The 19,818-nt window shown below is 42.6% G+C and overlaps 1 protein-coding gene across 1 annotated transcript in view; it reads left to right on the plus strand.

The window, feature by feature from the left end:
- The window catches only part of NF1 (neurofibromin 1), an 80,389-nt gene extending 70,059 nt beyond the window's left edge, over positions 1-10,330 (plus strand). The window contains exons 53-58 of the mRNA XM_010009099.1: positions 548-675; positions 1,386-1,486; positions 2,574-2,716; positions 3,553-3,599; positions 4,196-4,412; positions 10,188-10,330. Coding sequence (XP_010007401.1) covers positions 548-675; positions 1,386-1,486; positions 2,574-2,716; positions 3,553-3,599; positions 4,196-4,412; positions 10,188-10,330 — 779 coding nt within the window. The remainder of the gene's footprint in view (positions 1-547; positions 676-1,385; positions 1,487-2,573; positions 2,717-3,552; positions 3,600-4,195; positions 4,413-10,187) is intronic.
- The last annotated feature ends 9,488 nt before the right edge of the window (positions 10,331-19,818 follow it).

The raw sequence follows: 19,818 nt of genomic DNA on the forward strand, positions 1-19,818 counted from the left end.
TCTAGAGAGCACAGTTTTCCATATCACTGGCAACTGAGAGTTGCTTGGTTTGCAGATGCAGAGTGAAGGGCAGCTATGGAGTACTGCATGCAGGAGTGAAATGAAATAAATAAAATTGGGCTTTTGATAAGCTAATAAGCCCTAGCTGAAAATTTCTGCAGGAGATGGAACGTGACCTAATGCCTAGAATGCCTCTCTTCATCTTCTCCCACATCTGCTTCCTGTGCCCCATCCCCAATTGCAATGCAAGACCAGGGTTCTTGGCTTGTCTCGGCTGTCGGGCTCCTGCCTGACCTGAACATGGCACCTATCACCCCTGGGCCTGTATTTCACTGAAGAGAAAATTGGGGTCACTCTCTGCCATTTGGTAATACATCCCATGTGATGGTCTAGCTCTGCTGGTATTACAGCACACTGGTTGCTTTCATACTTTCTTAAAAGGCTGGTAAACTCTAAAGTTTGCATAGGACTCAGTTTTCTTGTGCAAGAGCTAATTCTGGTTTGGGTTTATTTTGCTTTGGATGAGTTGCTCTTTTTTATCTGGCAGAAACCCAGAGAATATCACCACAGCAACACCCCCATCTCCGCAAGGTTTCTGTTTCTGAGTCAAATGTCCTCCTAGATGAAGAAGTTCTGACTGACCCAAAAATCCAAGCGCTGCTGCTGACAGTTCTTGTAAGCTTTCTCTCTCTGTGTTGGCTGGTATTTTGTCCCATTCTGTCATCTTCCAATGAAGCCTCTCTGTTCCTTGCAGTGTTTCTAAATTCATATGGATCAGACTCATGGTCATGTGCAAGTCTATTTTTTTTCTTGCCGTTCTCCCAACTTTCTAGAAATCACTTTCAGAAACTTATTTAAATGCTCTTGGGGAGCAAATACTGAATTTTTTGTTATTCTCTATTGTTTTATAGAATGTATCCAACAATTATCCCTTTTTCCTGGCAGATTTTTATTACAAACTGATTTTATGTAATAAAAGGACATTAATATATTATATTTTAGAAGTTAAGAAGTGAATATTGTTAGAATCCCAGCATAATTTAGTTTTTAAATGATTAACTAATAATATCAGTAGAGCATGATAGTGCTTTCTTCAGAGGTACCAACACAGTTACCATTCTTGATACAATTCAGAAGGACTCAGTTGCCCTCTTTCAGAAACTGATGAGCTAACTTTTTTGCCAAAACAGATGCTATTACCAACTGTTTTTGTTTCCCACAGACACATAAAATAACTTGATTCCTTGTCCGAAGAGGACATAAATTAAATCTTGTGTAATTTGGCTTTCTGCTACTCAGAAATCTGAAAACCTTAAGCAACAAAAGCCTGTAACTACTCAGATGAAGTTAGGAACATGCTAATTGAGTCCTCTCTGTTCTGCCAGGCAACATTAGTGAAGTACACTACTGATGAGTTTGACCAGCGGATTCTCTACGAGTATTTAGCAGAAGCCAGTGTTGTCTTCCCAAAGGTCTTTCCTGTTGTGTAAGTATCCAACACTCCAGTTAGGATGAGCCTGCACTTGGTCCTTCTTTACAGTTTCTCTGGACAAGCCTGGGTGAGATCCATACTTATTTGTAGGTTTCCAGTTGCAAATGTCCATAGGCATTTGAGAATCATCCTTTTTCCCAATGTTAAATGAATATCATGGTCTTGCTAGAACAGCACCATGAGGAGCCACTGCTGCAGATGGTCCTCAGGAACCCCCTTTAGCATGGGAAGGCTCAGTCCTGCTGTTGCTGGGAGCCTGTGTGGAGCCATGAGCTGCTGCCAGCAGCCCTCAGCACTGCCAGTGCTCCTCTGGGGACTTGGCACAGCCCTGACACTGAACTGAGACTGTAGAGAAGCAAATTACATTTTAATATGTGCATATACCTTTCTATACAAGCCAATTATACTGCCTCTTAAATATTATTTTCACCCCAGTCAGACTTAATTTTTTTAATTAGTACCCAAGTGCGTATGAAAAAAGCATAGTTCAAAATACTCTTTGGATTTATTTCTTTAGATATCTATTAAAAGCAGTATTTGCTGGAGTCAAATTGTGTAAGGGAAGCCAAGTTATCACAAGTTGAATATAGACTTTAAGAAGTGACCTGAGCATTATTTTCAAGTAATGCTACTCTTTTCTGGCTTTGTAAAATAATGTTCAAAGTACAGACAAGTTCTGTGAATTACTGAAACCACAATTGTAAGTAACTGGTGTTGGTATTAAAAGGAAAAGCATGCATGAGACCTGCAAGGGAGCTCAAAGGAGACAGGACTCCAACAAGATTTAAAAGCTGCTTTGAAATTCCAGCTCTGACACGTACACAAATCCAGTGAATAATTAATCATTTGATTGAAAATAGTTAAAATATTTGCAATGTAAAGTTCTAGGTGAGTGCTTGAATGGGTTACATGGTTAGTACAGTTTAAAAAAAATAATAAATATCACAGGAGTCCTCACTGAACATGTGTAGGAATTGTGTTCTACTCTAAAAACACTGAGATGTTGAAATGCTACCTTACCTGCTGTTGCTAAAGACAGTTGGGGATGAGCAAATAATAAAACCACTTCTCTTTTCTTTAGGCATAATTTATTGGATTCCAAGATCAATACCCTTTTATCGCTGTGCCAGGATCCAAATTTGTTGAATCCAATTCATGGGATTGTTCAGAGCGTTGTCTACCATGAAGAGTCTCCACCCCAATACCAAACTTCTTACTTACAGAGTAAATATTGTCCCATTTAAAAAAAAAACAACAAAGTGCTGTATGTTAAGTTAGATTTATTACTGAATATGTTTGAGAATTGCAGCCCTAATAACAACATTTGGTCAGTCTTGGGTGGCATCCCCCCACCTTCATATGTCCTAGTAAAAATAACAGTTTGCCTATTAAAAAACCCTGCTGACATGATGATTAAAGCTGGTTGCTGCAGTTGTGTGCCAAATATTAAAAGTATTACACCACCTATGTGAATAAAAAGGAGTTGAAACTCACTCTTCTGGTTCCACTAACCAATGTAGTGAAATGCAGAACATGAATGGTGGTGATAAATGATGAGTTTTAGGTTAACCTTGCAAGTTAAGGGTTGATTTAATCATTAGTAAATTCCATAGAGTAACGTTTGTTTCTTAGTGCCCAAGCTTACTTTCATGTGACACTTGAACATTTAAAACCTAAATATTTTTATTATAGTCCTTAATTAAAAACTTCCCAAGAAGATCCAGAAGAAACAGATGATGGCTGAGAAAACCTGAACTGTTGGCCTGATGTTTGTAATTAGATGTGTATTCACCTGTGAAATTTACCTTTAAAATATCATGAAGAATTTCTTGCATGATTATTCTGAGATGTTGAGGTTTTTACAAGTGGTGCATTTCATATACAGATTAAAGTTCCTTAATTGTTATAAATGGTTTGGACAAAATGTAGTGTTGCATCTCCAAATGAAAATACTTCATTTCCATGCCTTTAATCCAAGTGATGTTCTATGTGTAGTTTCTAGTTGTTTTCTGTCAGTTGAGAGCTGTGTGTGTGTGGTAACAATCAATTTGTTGTTGTAGGTTTTGGATTTAATGGGTTGTGGAGGTTTGCTGGTCCATTTTCTAAGGTAAGAACACTGTGATATGTAAGTTCATGAGTGTTTTGCCTTCCTTTTATGTATAAAGCACATTGGTGCTCCAGGAAAGATGCAAATAAATTACAAGTCATAGAATTTATATGAGCAAGTTAGTAATATCAGGCTCACTTAGAGCCTGCACCAGATATTTTAATAGACTTGGTAAGGCCACATTACTGAGATTGGGTAAAAGCAGTCAGGTGCAAATACAGCTTTTTACTGCCCCCAGGTTCATGGAGGGGCTTGGACAGACAGTGCCATTCAGAAAGTCTTTGGCTTATTATGCGTGTCTTGCAGTCTAAGGTCTTGATTTGACAAGTATGTTCATTCCATAAGGTTAAATTTTATGTTACAAGTAAACAAATAAATGGAGCACTGACCATTTACACTGCCATTTGTTCCCTCCAGTCATGGTGACAAGGACTAGGTGAGCAGGGCAGTGGGCTGGCTGTTGGGCTTTGGGGCACAGGCCCTGCCTTTCCTCACTCGGGCAGGAGCTGTGGCACTTCTGGGGCAAAGCTCCTAGTGACAGAAAACTAGAAAGAAAAGAACAAATCTTTTTTTTTTCCCCCCCTCATCACCCACAGCAAACACAAATCCCAGACTATGCTGAGCTCATAGTGAAGTTCCTTGATGCCTTGATTGACACGTATTTGCCTGGAATTGATGAGGAAACCAGTGAAGAATCTCTCCTGACCCCCACATCTCCGTATCCCCCCGCAGTGCAGAGCCAGCTCAGCATTACTGCTAACCTCAACCTTTCCAATTCCATGACCTCACTTGCAACTTCCCAGCACTCCCCAGGTCAGTAGCTGTTCTGGTGCTGCAGAGGTAAGGGAAATGTACTGAATTGACTGGGTTTGTAGCCAAATACCGTATCATTCTGTCTTCAGATGTGTTTATGCATCAAACATCATTGCATTCTTGAGTCAAATGAATGCTAAACTCTCCACTGAGCTATGACACTGGTATTCAGATTTTGGATTTTGTCCAGCACAAAGGCTGCCTTCCAAGTCATTATACATGAAGAAAATAGCATTAAGGGCATCAGAATGAGTAACAGCTGCATCTTAATATGGAACATAAGCAACAGTGGAGCCTTGAGTATTAATAAATATATAATCATGATATTTTGCAAGGAGAGTGATACCTGTCTGGGCACAAGGTAGCACATCTTAGGAGAAATAATCCTGAAGTGTGTCAGGACTGACTCAGTTTCAGTTGACTGATTCCAAGCCAGTGCCCATATAGGCAGCATCACACAGGAGTCGTATTCACCCTTGAAGAAAAAAGGGATTCATGTAGATCTGTATGGATCCCTGGGTCAGTTCAGTCTGTTGCATTGCCAGAAACATGGTGGTGATAAAATGAAGGAGTTGAAGAAAAGAACAGTCATCACAGGCAGTAAATAGATAAAAACACTTAATTCCTCCTGGCCTGGGGGGAGGGGAATTACAGGGAGGTGCAGAGGTTAAATTTACCAGCGCAGGTTTTCTGGGTGAAAATGAAGAAAAGTAAAACTTACTCAGTGTAGCAGATGAAGCATAAGCCAGAGGAAATTAAATAGAGGAAGAAAGTGGAATTTGTGTCAAAGAAATCTGCATGAAGACTCTTCCTGGAGTGATTTCAGATTAGTGTCTTGTATGTTGAGGAAATCCTTTTCTTTGTCACAGAAGTTACACTGAGTGATGTTTCTTAAGTGAGGGTTTAACTGTTGCAGGTCTGAGTGCTGAGCTCGATCAGCCTTTTATTTCTGCTTTGTTTCTAACCTTGATGGAAGGTTGGAGACCACTTGTATTTAGGTATATTTGCAGAGGTGGTTTGAGGTTTTTTTCACCCTCTTGTTCACTAGTTCCTGGCAGCCCTGAAACAAGCTCTACTTGATTTGATTTAGCTCTGCTCAATAAATCTGGGTAAAAGCTGAGTCTGAAGAAGTTCTAGGGGCTGCTATTTTACTTCACATTTTACAATGTCCATGATACATTATGAATATATAATGCAGTCAGTGTATTTTATTGCCAGGCATGTATTTTATATGAAAAATAACAGGCTGCAGGTACAGATAACTACTGAGATTATGGAAAAGGAAAGTGGTTTGATCAAAACTTTCTTATTGCACAAAGAGCTAAGAGGTGTCTGCAGTATTAGAACAGAGTGAAGGACAGAACTAAAGGGGAAGAAAATAGCCCTTGTAGTCAGTGTGAAAATAAGTATGTTAAGGGCAGCATCTTTCCATTTAGAATGTGGAATTGGTGGCAACCCCAGCAGTTCTTTTTGCAAGGATGAAGGGATGATGCAGGCTTAGGCCCTGTACTAGAGAAAACAGCATTTTGCTGTGTAAATGTCTTCCTTCCTTATCCCTCACTTTCTATTCCTTCTTCCTTTGTTAGCTAAGAGGAAATAATTAATCCAGCTCATCAAAAATGTCTTTCAAGTGTTCTACAGAGTGGCTTTTAGCCAACACTGGGTAAGAGCCTGTCTCCCCAGATGGGGTTAGGAACTAGTTACATGACTCAGGACACTAGTGAGTCTGGAATAATGCATTTATGACACTCTGTGTATGGTTTGCTTGGAAATTAAATTTTAAAAGGCTGATATGAAGGCCAGCAGGTTCCTAATGGGTCCGTTTTTTCCACCAGCCTTTGTAGGTGTTTCCAGCAAGTGTGAAACAGCCTTCAGTGATTACTGCTTTATGAAAGCCTCATGCTTAATTTTTAATCTAAGTGGTATTTTCCCATTGTCTCTTACTGTTTATAAGTGTCTTGCCTATTTCCTTGAGCATTCTTGTTTCATTCTGGCATTGGGAATACAAAGGCTTGGGGTTTGATCAGGGGATCTCCATCGTTTTCACAGTTCACCAGGTCACAACATGGAGCTTTTAATTTTGCTCCTTCATCTCACATTTATTGCATTGCTCCACTTGAATCAACATACAGTTTCAGTAGTTTATGGTAACCAGTGCAACTTTGCATAGAACATGCTTTGCTTTTTAAGCTGTTTAATTGGATTAAAAATGTAATTGCTCTTCTGGCACTTGATACTGCTCCATGGCTGCAGACATGAATTTTGCATTCTCATTAGCTGTGCCTAGAGGGGTGTGATGGGGTTTGTCATTGCTGTACATGTTTACACTGTAGAGACAAGAGTAGGAGAATTAAGCAGCAGCAGACCTGATATCTGCCAAGGTAAAAATAACTGGAGAAAGCATTATGGAATATGAAGTAAAGGTGGGCTACAGGATTTCTTGAAACAGCAACCATGGGACTAATGAGGGGTGCAGATCTATCATACACTCACTCTGACTTGAGAACTACTGAACAAGAAAGTCACGTATTTAAGCAGTGCTGAGTTACTTCATCACACCAAGTTAAAGAAGAAGTTTCAGCCAAGTGAGGTTTTTATTATGATTACAAATATATAAAGTTGCAGGTACATGAGAAATTATTTTCCTGCATCTGGAAACAACTAAGTGAGATCATTGTTTGTAAGTGTTTTGTTTGTCATCATTTCTTCTCTTTTCCTTCCCATCATCATGGACATTATTCACTTACATTTTTTCTTTCATTCTGTGTCTGTGAAGCTTCTCTGCCTTGCTCTAAATCTGCAGTTTTCATGCAGCTTCCTCATCAAGGTACACTCTACTTTCATCATATTTGCACGAAAAGCTGCTTCATCTGCTTTAGGGTTGGGCTTGTGGCATGAGAAGTGTTTTACTGATCCTTCTGACACGGGAATGGCTTCAGTATTAGTGGCAAGCTGTTGCTTCTCTTGTGTGATGCTCACAAGTGGTAGAGCAGGCAAGGAAGGGCAGTCACATCCTTCAGAGTAAGATACATTTGGTGTTAGAGAAATGGGCACTTGGTATGTGAAATCACTTGGCTGCACGTATTGACCTCAAAGTGAAGAATTATTTCATGTGAGTTCTTCAGATTCTTAGGAAGTCAGTGTGAACTGCAATTACACAGGAAGACAGACACAAGTCCTTTGGACTAAACTGCAGCAGACAGAAGCTCAATAAAATGGGTACTCAACGTCCTTTGAGTTCTGCTTCTATACAAAGAAATAGGAAGAAACTGCAGAAGAGTTTTTTTTTGCTCACACCCGTGGGTTGATTCCTGTTCTCATTGGAGTTTGTGGGTTTTGTAAACTCACACCCACTGGAGGGGAGGGCTGATGTAGCCTGCAGCCAGCTTCTGGCTGGAGTTTGGAAATGGTTCCTACACATGTGTGAAATGTGGGGCATGTGTTTTATTCTTGTTAATGCCAATGAGAATCAATTTCTCATAGGAATGAGAAACAACCATGGGAGATGTCATTTATAGTAACAGGATTTTGTTCTAGCCTTTTTATTCACTATCAGGCATCCTGATTTTTACTGCTGTTTGTACTTTCAGCTTCTCACATAAGAACACCCTTCCTGCTATTCATTCCAATGCTGCATGTGCACTGCAAGTTGGGAGTCTTGCTAAACACACACCAAACATACTTGTTTTGTTGCAGAAATAATGTGACAGCTACACTGAGCTATTGCTACAGGAATGATTACCTCTTAGTAGTGTCAGCATAAAAGTAATAATTGATTGGAAGCATGTTTGCATTAAGCAGAAGTCTCAGCTTTTTATATCTTCAAGTTTGTGTCCAGAGCAGTCAGAGTAATGGCTCATAACCCAAGGCTTTGTGTGCTGCCATCGTGCCTGCATGAAGTTGACACTAAAGCAGTTCATTATTCAGGTTGGTTTGATGTGATTCTTCTAGCAAAACTTAGTTACCTTGTCCTGCAGGGAACATCCAAAGCTGCTCAGTGAAGTACGTGCACTTGAGTATAAAGCCTGTCTGGTTTCGTCCTCATCTTGAACTCCATCAGCCTCCTCCTGCCTTTGGTGGAACTGAACATAGACAGTTGCAGTTCTTGTGAGGATTTCTAGACTCGCCAGTTCTGTGTGTGGTTCCTCTCATTACCCTGTTTAGAAAACTGGTTTTTAGTTGTCCTTGTTAGAAAGTTAATAGTTGATTCCTTTTTTACTCTCAGTTTGCTTGGTTTTAAATCATTATAATTTGTGTGGGCACCTTGACACTTAACTCTTCAAGTAAATACCTGCATCAGCTCTGTTTCTGCTGGATGCAAGGTGAGCCAGCTAGACCTGTCTTTGCTCCTGGCAATCAGACAGAGTTCTCCAAACACTGATTTGTACATTATGTACTTTTACTGATCTTCATTTGTGAGCCAAGATTCAGTGTTAGGGGAAACTGCAGATACTTGAATACACATAAACCTTGTCTGGTAGCAAGAATCAGCCTCTACCCTTCTGGCAGAATTCTGCAGGCTCAGAAGTGGCCCTTCTTCACTCTGCTGTTGCCCTGTTTAGGAGCAGTCATTGATTTTTTGCTAGAAGCCCACAGATTTGACAGTTAGTCAGTTCTTCCTCCTAGAGAATGAAAAAACCAGAAGAGACTTTAGTTAAACTCTTTCATTTGCTCAGTCTTCTCAAAACTAGAGCCAGCAAGGCCTTTGTGGCCTGGAAGGCCACAGATGTTTTCCGTGGGTATGGATGCTGGTACAAATGCTTTGAGGATGGCAGGGAACCCTTCATCTGCTGTGTGAACGTTCATGGATGCTATTTCCCATACTATAAAATTGCTGTTTCTCTTTTAGGAGCTGACTAGGTGAACTCAGCCAACAATTCATACCCTTGTCTATTTTAATGTCGTAGGAAAGTTGCATAGATTGAAACAGCTCAGCCAGTGCCCACAGGCCAAAGTGTTTTGGTTTTTATTGGTGGAGACAGACTAAACTAACAGCAAATCCAATCTGCAACTTGAAGGGGGGAAGATTATTTGGACAATTCATGTTGGAATGTGCTCAGCCATGTGTAGTGACCACTTAAATCTGTGAGCAGGCATCACACATAGCATGTGGAGATGATTATCTGGTCAGAGTCTGGGCTCTCACTGAACATGAGGTCATACATCTCATCCTGAATAAAATATTTTTCATACTCCAGGACTGCAATGAAATAGCTGAGTCAGATTTGTCATTTGTGAGTCATTGGCTCTGAGGCTCTGTTATGTCTGGCTAAAGTAGCGTCCTAGGCCTGGCTGGGGTAGGGTTGATTTTCTTCATAGCAGCTGCCACGGGGCTGTGTTCTAGATATGTGACCCAAACAGGGCTGAGCTGTGTCTGCTGTGACCCACACGCAGCCCCTGGTGAGCAGTGGGGGGTGGGCAGTTGTCTGGAGGGGTCCCCAGCTCTCTAGAATGGTTCCGTGCCAGATGATGCAGGGGAAGGGATGCTGGGAAGGTTGGCCATCTCCTGCTGAGGACCTGCCTGGGCACTGCTCTGCCCTGGGGGTGCTGAGCTGTTGCCTTTGCACCACTTGCTTTGTTTTGCTTTCTCCTCCCATAAATCCCTCACGGAACCAGACCTGTAACTGCAATCGGGACACCCTGCTGGAGAGCACCTGTGACTGGCAGGTTCTCCCCGCTCAACTGCAGGACAAGCCCCTCAAGGCTCTGAGGGACATCCCCTGGCAGGGGCTGGGCACAGCGGCCTGGTTAACCTCAGTCCTTGTGTTTCCCCAGGGATTGACAAGGAGAACGTGGAGCTCTCGCCCACGGCCGGACACTCCAACAGCGGGAGGATGCGCCACGGCTCCGCCAGCCAAGTGCAGAAGCAGAGAAGTGCTGGCAGCTTCAAACGTCACAGCATCAAAAAGATTGTGTGACTCTGCCTTTTGAATCTGTTGTTTTTTTCGTTGTTTTTATTTTATTTTTAAAATTTAATATTTTTTTTTTGGAAACTGACTGACATTCGTGGGCCTCTCCCAGAGGGTCCCCCCCACTGGTTGTGATGCTGCACTTAATTTTTCCAAGTTCCCATCCTGTCAGCCGTGTTGCCAGATGATCAACTCTTGAAACATTGCCTGAATTTTTAATGCCTTCGTTTCTCTCCTTCTGCTTTTGGTTTAAGCTGGTGTTTCAGAACCCCTCATCTAGATCCTGACGGACTTTGTAGCCGAAGGAGGTGTGGTTTTCTGCAGCACTGCAGCCCTGTATCTCGTCCAGATAAGAAAGCCATTTCCACAGACAGTTCTCCCATGCTTCTGTTCTCTGCCTTGTCGCTCAACTGCAGGACAAGCCCCTCAAGGCTCTGAGGGACATCCCCTGGCAGGGGCTGGGCACAGCGGCCTGGTTAACCTCAGTCCTTGTGTTTCCCCAGGGATTGACAAGGAGAACGTGGAGCTCTCGCCCACGGCCGGACACTCCAACAGCGGGAGGATGCGCCACGGCTCCGCCAGCCAAGTGCAGAAGCAGAGAAGTGCTGGCAGCTTCAAACGTCACAGCATCAAAAAGATTGTGTGACTCTGCCTTTTGAATCTGTTGTTTTTTTCGTTGTTTTTATTTTATTTTTAAAATTTAATATTTTTTTTTTGGAAACTGACTGACATTCGTGGGCCTCTCCCAGAGGGTCCCCCCCACTGGTTGTGATGCTGCACTTAATTTTTCCAAGTTCCCATCCTGTCAGCCGTGTTGCCAGATGATCAACTCTTGAAACATTGCCTGAATTTTTAATGCCTTCGTTTCTCTCCTTCTGCTTTTGGTTTAAGCTGGTGTTTCAGAACCCCTCATCTAGATCCTGACGGACTTTGTAGCCGAAGGAGGTGTGGTTTTCTGCAGCACTGCAGCCCTGTATCTCGTCCAGATAAGAAAGCCATTTCCACAGACAGTTCTCCCATGCTTCTGTTCTCTGCCTTGTCCGTTTCTTCGCTAAAGGAAAGTGTTTAATCCTTAATCCTGTTTGCACACTTTTCCAAGGTAGTGGCTTTATGAGCCAGGGGAAGTTCCTATAATCCTGGTTTTAATTCCAACCTGTAAGATTTTTAGCTGTGGACTTTTTTTTACCTTGCTTAAAAGAAACTTAATGATAGTCGCAGTCCAGTGAGCTCAGCCAGAAGTGGTGGGTTAGATTCAATTCCTAGTCATTAGCAATAAATTTGAGAGGGCAAGAAGGCTGCATGAGTCTCTGTCATTCCCCAGACTGTAGCTTCACCTGCTTGGACTGTATATGGACCAGACTGGACAAACTGGCTTTTTTCCAAAGCAGTTTTTTGTTTGTTTGTTTGTTTTTTGCCGTACTTTAACTGCACTAAAAAAAGATTGTATAGTGGAAAGAAAATCATTGAGAACTGACTATTATGCTGTCATTGTAGCAGTGTTGAAAATGACTGCTTTTTTCTTCCATTTAGTGTATACTAAATGCCCTTCCCAACAATATGCACCTTTGAGAGGTTCCTGGCAGGATAACCAGTAAGGGTGTGAAGGGGAAAACTTAATGAATTCACTTCCAGCTCTGGAAAATGGGTTTTGGCAAAGCTGCTTTCGTGCTGCCCGAGCAGTGATATAAAAACAGTAATGTTTGCTTAAGGTACATGAATTTAAAAATAACTGACACTGTGTCAAATCCAGGTTACGTGTGAATGTTTGCGGTGCAATTCCTGGTCTCGGTGCGGACACCGGCAGCCAGACCTGTCTTGTAGAACTTCCCAGGGGTTTCAGTTTATAGGGATCTGTCCTGGGAGGGATGGGGGGTCACACAGAGCTGAAGTTGCTGTCACTGTGAAAGACTTGCCAGCCACAGTCGTGTCTGGATGATGGGTGGTTGTGAGAAGATGCTGCTATGTGGGTGTAAGAGTGCAGTGCTGGGTGCTGCCTCCACGGGTGGAGCAGAGGCTGCCTGAAGGGCCTGGTGTCCCCTGGGCACATCTCCTACTGAGGGACAGTTACACTTCCCAGTTTCAGATCCCTGTTGTATGTTAGAATTTAACAATCTTTAAGTGGCTTTAAAGGAGAGGAAAAAAAAAAGTATATCCACTATATCAAATGAAATCCTCTAGTGCAATTTTTTTAGTGGCTTTCAGTAAATCAAACTCCACAGCTAAATTATTAGAGAATGGTACAATTAAGTGTTCAGATTTTATTGATATTGCACACAATTCACATGTATCCACACAGTAACAATGTAACATTTGTGTAAATAAAAATACCTTTATTGTATTGATTCATAAAAAAATAACAATTTAATTTCTTTAATTTGTTTACAGTCCTGGAAGAACTTACGAACACAAACTTAATATGCAAATGGTTTGCCAAAACAAGAGGAAAACTTAGAATTAGCAGTCTTGAACTAGATACATTGGAAAAAAAGGAAGACTTGTGCAATTAACCACATTTTTTTTATTCTTGGTAGTGTTGGAGCTGTAGTAGAGCTGTGGTTACTGAACTGATGCAAAACCATAACAGGGATTGTGAGGCCAGAACAGAATGTAGGGACAGAGCAGGGACTCTGCCATGTCCTGAGCTGCTACACATGTAAAACTTGGGGAGTTGCTGATTTAAAACCTTCCTCATCTCATCCTTCACCTTGCTCAGAGCCACCTTCAGCATCGCTGCCAGTTTGCACTGGGTTACACTGAGTTCAGGTAATTCCTGCCCTTTTGTTTTGCTGAAGACAATTAATTGTAAGTAGGAGGAAAAAAGAGGCTCTTGTAATTTGCTGGCAGAAAAATGTGGGTTTTGGTTGTTTTCTCCTAGAAGCATATTTTCTTTAAACAGAAATAGTAACTCCAAATGAATTACCAAATCAGTCTTGTTTGTTCTGGCTGCTTTTGAGAGCAACTCTTTCAGTGTTTTAAATTGCCTATCTAAAAAACCAAAAAGTGTCCCTAAATTAGAATGAATGCATTATTTGAAATACATATAATGTGCAATCAAATGGACAGTGATTAAAATTACCTTTCATGTGAGAACCAGAACTACTCCAAGCTCTCAGTCTCAGCTGAAAAAAACCTGATAATCTTCATGAAGTAAGTCAACAAAATATAATTTATTCTGTTTCCTGGAAGGAGGGAGAGTCATTCAGTGTTTTCACTGCGTGATTCAGTGAGAGGACCTGAACTCTCAGAGCAGGGGTGTCAAACACTTTAGGTAACGGGGGCTGAAATCAGGTGTAATTAGTTGATGGCCAAGGTTTAATTCAGGATCCCATGCACCCCAGTGTCCCTGTACCAAGAGTTGGGAAACTTGTGCTTGAATGAAGGGGGAAAGCATGGCCTTTAATGATGAAACTTCTATTAGTAATTAGTTGTTCAGTGCCTTACTGTCACATCCATTGCTTGGCCTGCTCCCCGTAACAGCTACTGCTGTTCTTTTGCCTTCTTGTTTTGTTTTTCACACCCTCGTTTATTTGTGCTCTTTTCCACCTGCTCCGTGCATTCCTGTGAGCACCACTCCGGGTTCCCAGTCCAGCCTGCTTCCATTCCCTCCTCATCCTGTCACTCCCTTGAAGCTCGTAGGGATCAGCAGTTGGTTGCTGGTGACCATGTGGGCTTGAAACCTGATCTAAGGAGTGGGAGACAGATCTAAGCCTTCCGACCTTGAGTGGCTGTTCCAGGCAGCCCCATCCCACGGGCTGCTGCAGCCCTGGAGTCTGTGTGCTTGGAAATGAAAACTTAAAATTCCAAAAAATCTGATTTTAACATGTGGACCATATAATTACATCATGGGGACTGTATGTTTGACACCCCTGTTTTAGAACACATTATCCCTTGTGCACTAACGACAGTTAAGTACTGTAAAGATGATTAACATTTCGTTTGTGTTTGTATTTTCCCTGACTTAAAAGATAATTCAGTAGTATTTGAGTAGTGCATAACCTACCTGTTAATTATGCCAATGTTTCTGCTTTAATGTGCATGAGGTTTCCAAGAACAGGAAACGTTTCAAATAAGTATTGTGGACTGAGCACCTGGGACCTTCCAGTGCTCTCTTCCTAACTGGGTTGTAGGTTTTAGGGCTTTTTCTGTTTCATTCTATGGTTAATTTTTTTTCAAATGTAATAAAGCACGTCTTATTGTTATGCAACAAACTTACCACAGAAGGTCACTTTTAGTGTTGGTCCCACAATTATTTTTTTTTTATGCAGTATATTCACCTGTAAATAGTTTTTGTGTAAAATTTGACAGAAAAGTATATTTACTACACTGTAAATACATGTGACAATATATTGTATTATTTTGCTTTTTTTGTAAAGCAGTTAGTTGCTGTATATGTATAACATACAAATTTGATTATTCTAGTGTTAGTAACTGTTAACTACTACTACTCCTTCCTGCTGTTGCATTATGTCATTTAAAAAAAAAATAATGCTGTGTACTATAAACTTACACTGTGTATGATATCTTCCTATTCCCATTTGGGCCTCAACTTTGAAAATGGTTCCTTGATCCACAATCCTGTTCATATTGTAAGCGAGTGTACAACACTTGGCCAGAGCCCTGCTGACTCAAACACAGTGGGGAACTGGAGGTAAAAAATGGTGGAAACCTGGTTTCAGATAATTGTTGTTCACCCCATTTTCCTCTCATGTATGTACTTTCCCTTTTTTTTGAAGTAAAATGTAAATTCAACCTGCTTCCAGTTGTTTGGAGGTCATTCACTTGTGCTGTGGGACCAAGGTGGTGTGTTTTGAAATCCTTTCTCCGTGTCTTGTGACAGTGAGATGTGGATGGATCCATTTGGATCTGGCCTTAGGACCTCACTGCAGCAGGTGTGGGATCCAGCTCTAGTCCCAGACCTGAAAACCCACTTTCTTTGGGGAAAATTAGAATCAAGTTGAAATCCAGTGTCTTGGATTTGTCTTTCCAGAATGGTGCTTCTCTGTGTGTGTGATCTTGCACAGTTCTATATAATGGCAGAACTGATTGCCTGTGAATAACTGGGGACAAAATTTGGATAGAATGAGGCCCGTTGCCATAAATTTCATGTCACTTCACTAAGATTATCATAACTTAATAATAAATCAGAATATTTCTTTTTAAAATGTAAATTTAATATTTTAATAAAACAGTGCTTGGTCTTTAAAGAACATTTCAGTATAATTTGTCTATTTGAGCTTTTCTAGCTTAGAAGCCTGAAGTTTCAACTGTCAGGCAACTTTTATGACAAATTATTAATCAAATCTATTTTTCTTTCAGGGGAATATATTACTTTCCTATTAAAAATGTATAAGCACTTGTGTTCTGGCTTTGTGGATCGTAAAAGGATGTGAAAACACATTAAAATGTGACTTTTGAGACATGATCTTGCTCCTGCATATGAACCCTACCATCAGGCCTGCTCAGGTGAAAACAGGGCCAGTTGCCAGCAAGGATTGTGTGGATGAAAGAGCTGCAGGTTCTCCATTGTTAAAATTCCAGGAGTGCATTTTCTTTACCTTAGCAGCCATGTACATGATTCCTGCCTCAGGAGCAGCAGCACTGACCAGAGCAGGGAGCCATGCAGATGTTTCCTGAACAAGAGACACTAAATCACTGCAGCTAAAAACATCATTCCAGTCACTTTTTTGGACAATCAACCTTCCCTGCTACTGGAGATCACCAAAGACACTGTGGCCACTGTGAGGGAATGAATAGAGAGAGAACCTTATTTTCGTTGTGTCTTTATGCAGTTGGAAAAACTGTATTTAGGGGGAAAAAAAAAAAGGCACCCTTGGAGCAAACAGTTTTATCTTAGGAAATGGCTTCAAAATCCCTGCCCAGCTGATGCTGCTTAAATATTTTCCAATGGGAAAATGTCAGCAAAGTAAAAATTCAGAACTTTCATGATGCAGAAGTTCTGCTCTAGAGCCACCTGTGGAGCAACCACACGCTGCTACAGAAACACCCACACCTGAGATGGGGTGAAATCTGGTCCCTTATGTCCTAATTCTACAGCAAGTTGGTCACTTCAACCATTGCCAGGTACTTTTTATTTCCCTTCAGCCCATCTGTGTAGGAAAGGTGGACAGAGAACACAGGAACATAAAGGGATACAATGTGACTAGTCACTCAGTATCAGAAATAAAAACTACAGGCAACATCTTGTAGCTATGAAGTGCTACTAACTGACCCAATTCAAAGCAACCATGGGCCCTTCCCACTACTAAAGTTCATGATTTATAGGTGAGAATCCTTTGTGTCCTGAAACACTGGTTTCTTCACTTGACTGCTTCTATGTTCAACAAGCTCAAATGAAAATAAATCCCAGGGTTGCGTGGGTGGAGAGTGTAGAATAACATCTCCTGTGAAGTGACTTGTTAAAACAAGTACAGGTTTGTTCATCAAAGCAGTCATGAAAAAAAAAGTCTGACAATTGGGGATATTCAAATGATTGTGCCATAAATAGTGATGAGTAAGTATATGTTCAAGAAAATCCCACTAAACTATTAAACTGTATTTCATTTTTTTTTCCTCATAGTATGTTGTCCTTCAGAAAAACCAGAAGTATCTGTTCTGCTGCTTCTACCCCCAGTTAGTGTATGTGGAGAACAAGGTCTGCCCAGGAGATGAGTGTGCTCAGTAGAACATGTGGCACAACTGAAGACCTGGTCACCCAGACCCCTCCACAGCCTGCAGAGACACAGGTACATGTCATCTCTGCCTCACCTCTTCTGGGTCCCATTTCCTTTGCCCCAGTCTGCTTTCTTTGCAGTTCCTCCATTTGTTGGCTGTGCTCCCCAGCTCTCTGCAGCATCAGCCACAGGGTTGGGTTCCCCCCCCTTTTCTTGGTAATTCCGTTTACTAACTGCCCCCTTCACCTCCTGGAGCTTATTGTGCCACTCATTTCTGACAGGCCTGGAGTGCATTTAAATGCAGCATTAGGCAAGTAAAGGAGGAGGCTTTCAGCTCTCCTCAAAGCAGTAGCACGTGCAAAGAGTGGTGAGAGATCCACCCAACTGTCCATGGGCAAGCATGATTGAAGATGGGCCAGAAGCAGCACAGGAACAGTGGTTCTGAGCCAGAGAGGCTGGCTCAGAGCAATGCAAAACACACAAAGGCTTTAATAGCCCCACACTACAAACACACTGGAGGCCACAGAGGCAGCTGAGACAGCACAAAGTTCTGCCTTTGCCCAAAACATTTGGTATGTAAGTCTTCGTGCAGCAGGGATCATGGAGCAAAGGCTGCCTCTGAATCCTGCTGTGTGTTGAACTACTCAAGTGAAGAGATGTTCAGAGAAAGGGGGGAAGAGGCCATTGCCAGCTTTGTGTTCTGTGTTCTTCTGAAGGCTGCACAGGAACTAATTCTGCAGGATCTGTTCTCCTCTGCTCCCCCTCCAACCAGGCCCATCCTTGTTTTTAACTCCTGGTCTTGTGCAGTTCCTGAAAAAGGGAAAAATTACTGCTACTTCCTCCATCAGCTGCAGTGCAAACACGGCTGTTCTGCTCTGAGGCTGTTCTGCACATGTGTCTGACACAGGTGGTCTCTGTGACCTTGGACAAACCTCTTAACGTCTTATGCTCAGGCCTCATAAATGCCTGAATTGCCCTGGAGCAGCCAAGGATGCCCATCAGTTGGTAGAATTCTTAACAGCCAAACTCCTGAGATCTTCAGATAAAAGACATTAAAAGAGCAAAGTCTTTTTCCCCTCACTTGTGGCACAATTTGTACTCCTTAAGCAGATACTTATTATTAATTTCTGACTGCTCTAAACAAAAAGATTGAGGCAAATTGGAAACTTTTCTTAGAAAAATTAGCTCAATCCTGCTCAAGCACAATTCTGTGGTGTTTCTGTTACTCATTTACACTCTCTAATGTACTAACTGCTTGCTGCATACATGTGTAAATAAACAACTGAGCAGGTTTAACACCAGCCAGCCTGGTTAGTTAGGCCAATAAAACCACCCTGGTGTCCTGTTGTTAAGGTGTTTCCACCAGAAGGTTTCCTGCATCTCTGCGTGGCCCAGGTGGTGCTGCTTTACAGCCTGGAGAGCTCAGGGGAATGGAAAAGGCTCTGGAATGGAAGAGCTGCTTATGGGAAAAAAAGAAGGAGGCTCATTTTGGTGTCATCTGTTACTTCCAGATGAAAAGAAGGATCAGACTTTCACAGCTGTAAAGAGACAGGTGCTTCCTACACTGCTGCAGCTCCCACTGGATTACTTTGGAAGGAATTACTTTGCTGTATAGTCTCACTTCTTGCTCTGCTGTTCCCTGCATGAGCCATCTCTCCCTGGCCTGTTTCTCCCCTCTGACTTTGCCTCTGAGTTTGCAAAAGATAAAAACGGAGCCTAAGTTGTTCCACAGGGAAATCCAGAGCCATCCCTGGAGCCACAAGGACAGCTCCAGTGACAAACCAGGAAGGGTTTCCTCTCTGTTGCACACGAACGAGCCAAATCCTGAGAATAGGAAGGCACAGCACTGTCCCCAGGGGCCACCCCTGTGCCCAGATGCAGGGAGTGCCCTCCGACTTGCAGCCGAAGCAAATACAGTGCCAGGCTGCACAAGGAGAAGCACCCACAAAAAAAACTGCCTCTGTGCCTTTCCATGGAACTGTGATGGATTATCTGGAGAGGATACACCACTCCCAGTCTGCCCTTCCCACACAGACCCAGCATGGAAGCCAAACTCCTCCCCTCCCGGCTGTTACAACTTTATTAACACAGAAATTAACAATGATGCCCCATAAAGGTCAGCACAGAACTTTTCCCAGGGCATGGCTGCTTCTCAGATACAGGACACACCCTGTATCCTTTTCCCCTTTCATACCAGCCTGTTGTGCAAAGTCCCAAGCTCCTTAGAATAAAATAACTGCAACTATTTCCCACAGTCTTCTCCAAGTGACTTGCCCAGAGCTCAAAGCTACTGTCCAACGAGACCCTGTGCCACAGAGATCACTCCAGCTCCAGCAACAAGCCACACTTTCCTACTGTGTAACCCCCCCGCAAATCCTGAAGAGATTCCTTGGGACACAGGAATCATTTCCACGCTGTGTTTTCTTTAGGGATGCAAAAAGCTCTGGGGGAAAACGCGGCGAGTCCTTAGCAACACGATGAGAAGCATCCACTGATTCCAGCTTTGTGCTGCTGCAGCTGAGCAGCCCCCTCGCCCGGACAGACATCCCTCCTCACTTCCCGCGCTGCCCCAAGCCCCTGGCAGGCAGATCCCAGCTGCTGACCGACAGGTTTGCTTCCCGCCTAACGTTCTGCCACCAGCGTTTGCAGACAGGACTTACGAGCCGGCACAGAGCGCGGATTCAGCCCTGTCAGCTGCGGGGTGAGCCTGGTGGTCCCAGCAGAGCAGGGCGGCTGGAGCGGAGCGGGGCAGGAGCCGCGGAAGGGGTGATGAGGTGCCCAAGGACGGGCAGGTGCTGCCGGTGAGGGGCAGCTCGGCCCGGCGCG

The sequence above is a fragment of the Chaetura pelagica genome, unplaced genomic scaffold, assembly GCF_000747805.2.
Source record: "Chaetura pelagica isolate M959 unplaced genomic scaffold, ChaPel_1.0 scaffold72, whole genome shotgun sequence".
NCBI lineage: Eukaryota > Metazoa > Chordata > Aves > Apodiformes > Apodidae > Chaetura > Chaetura pelagica.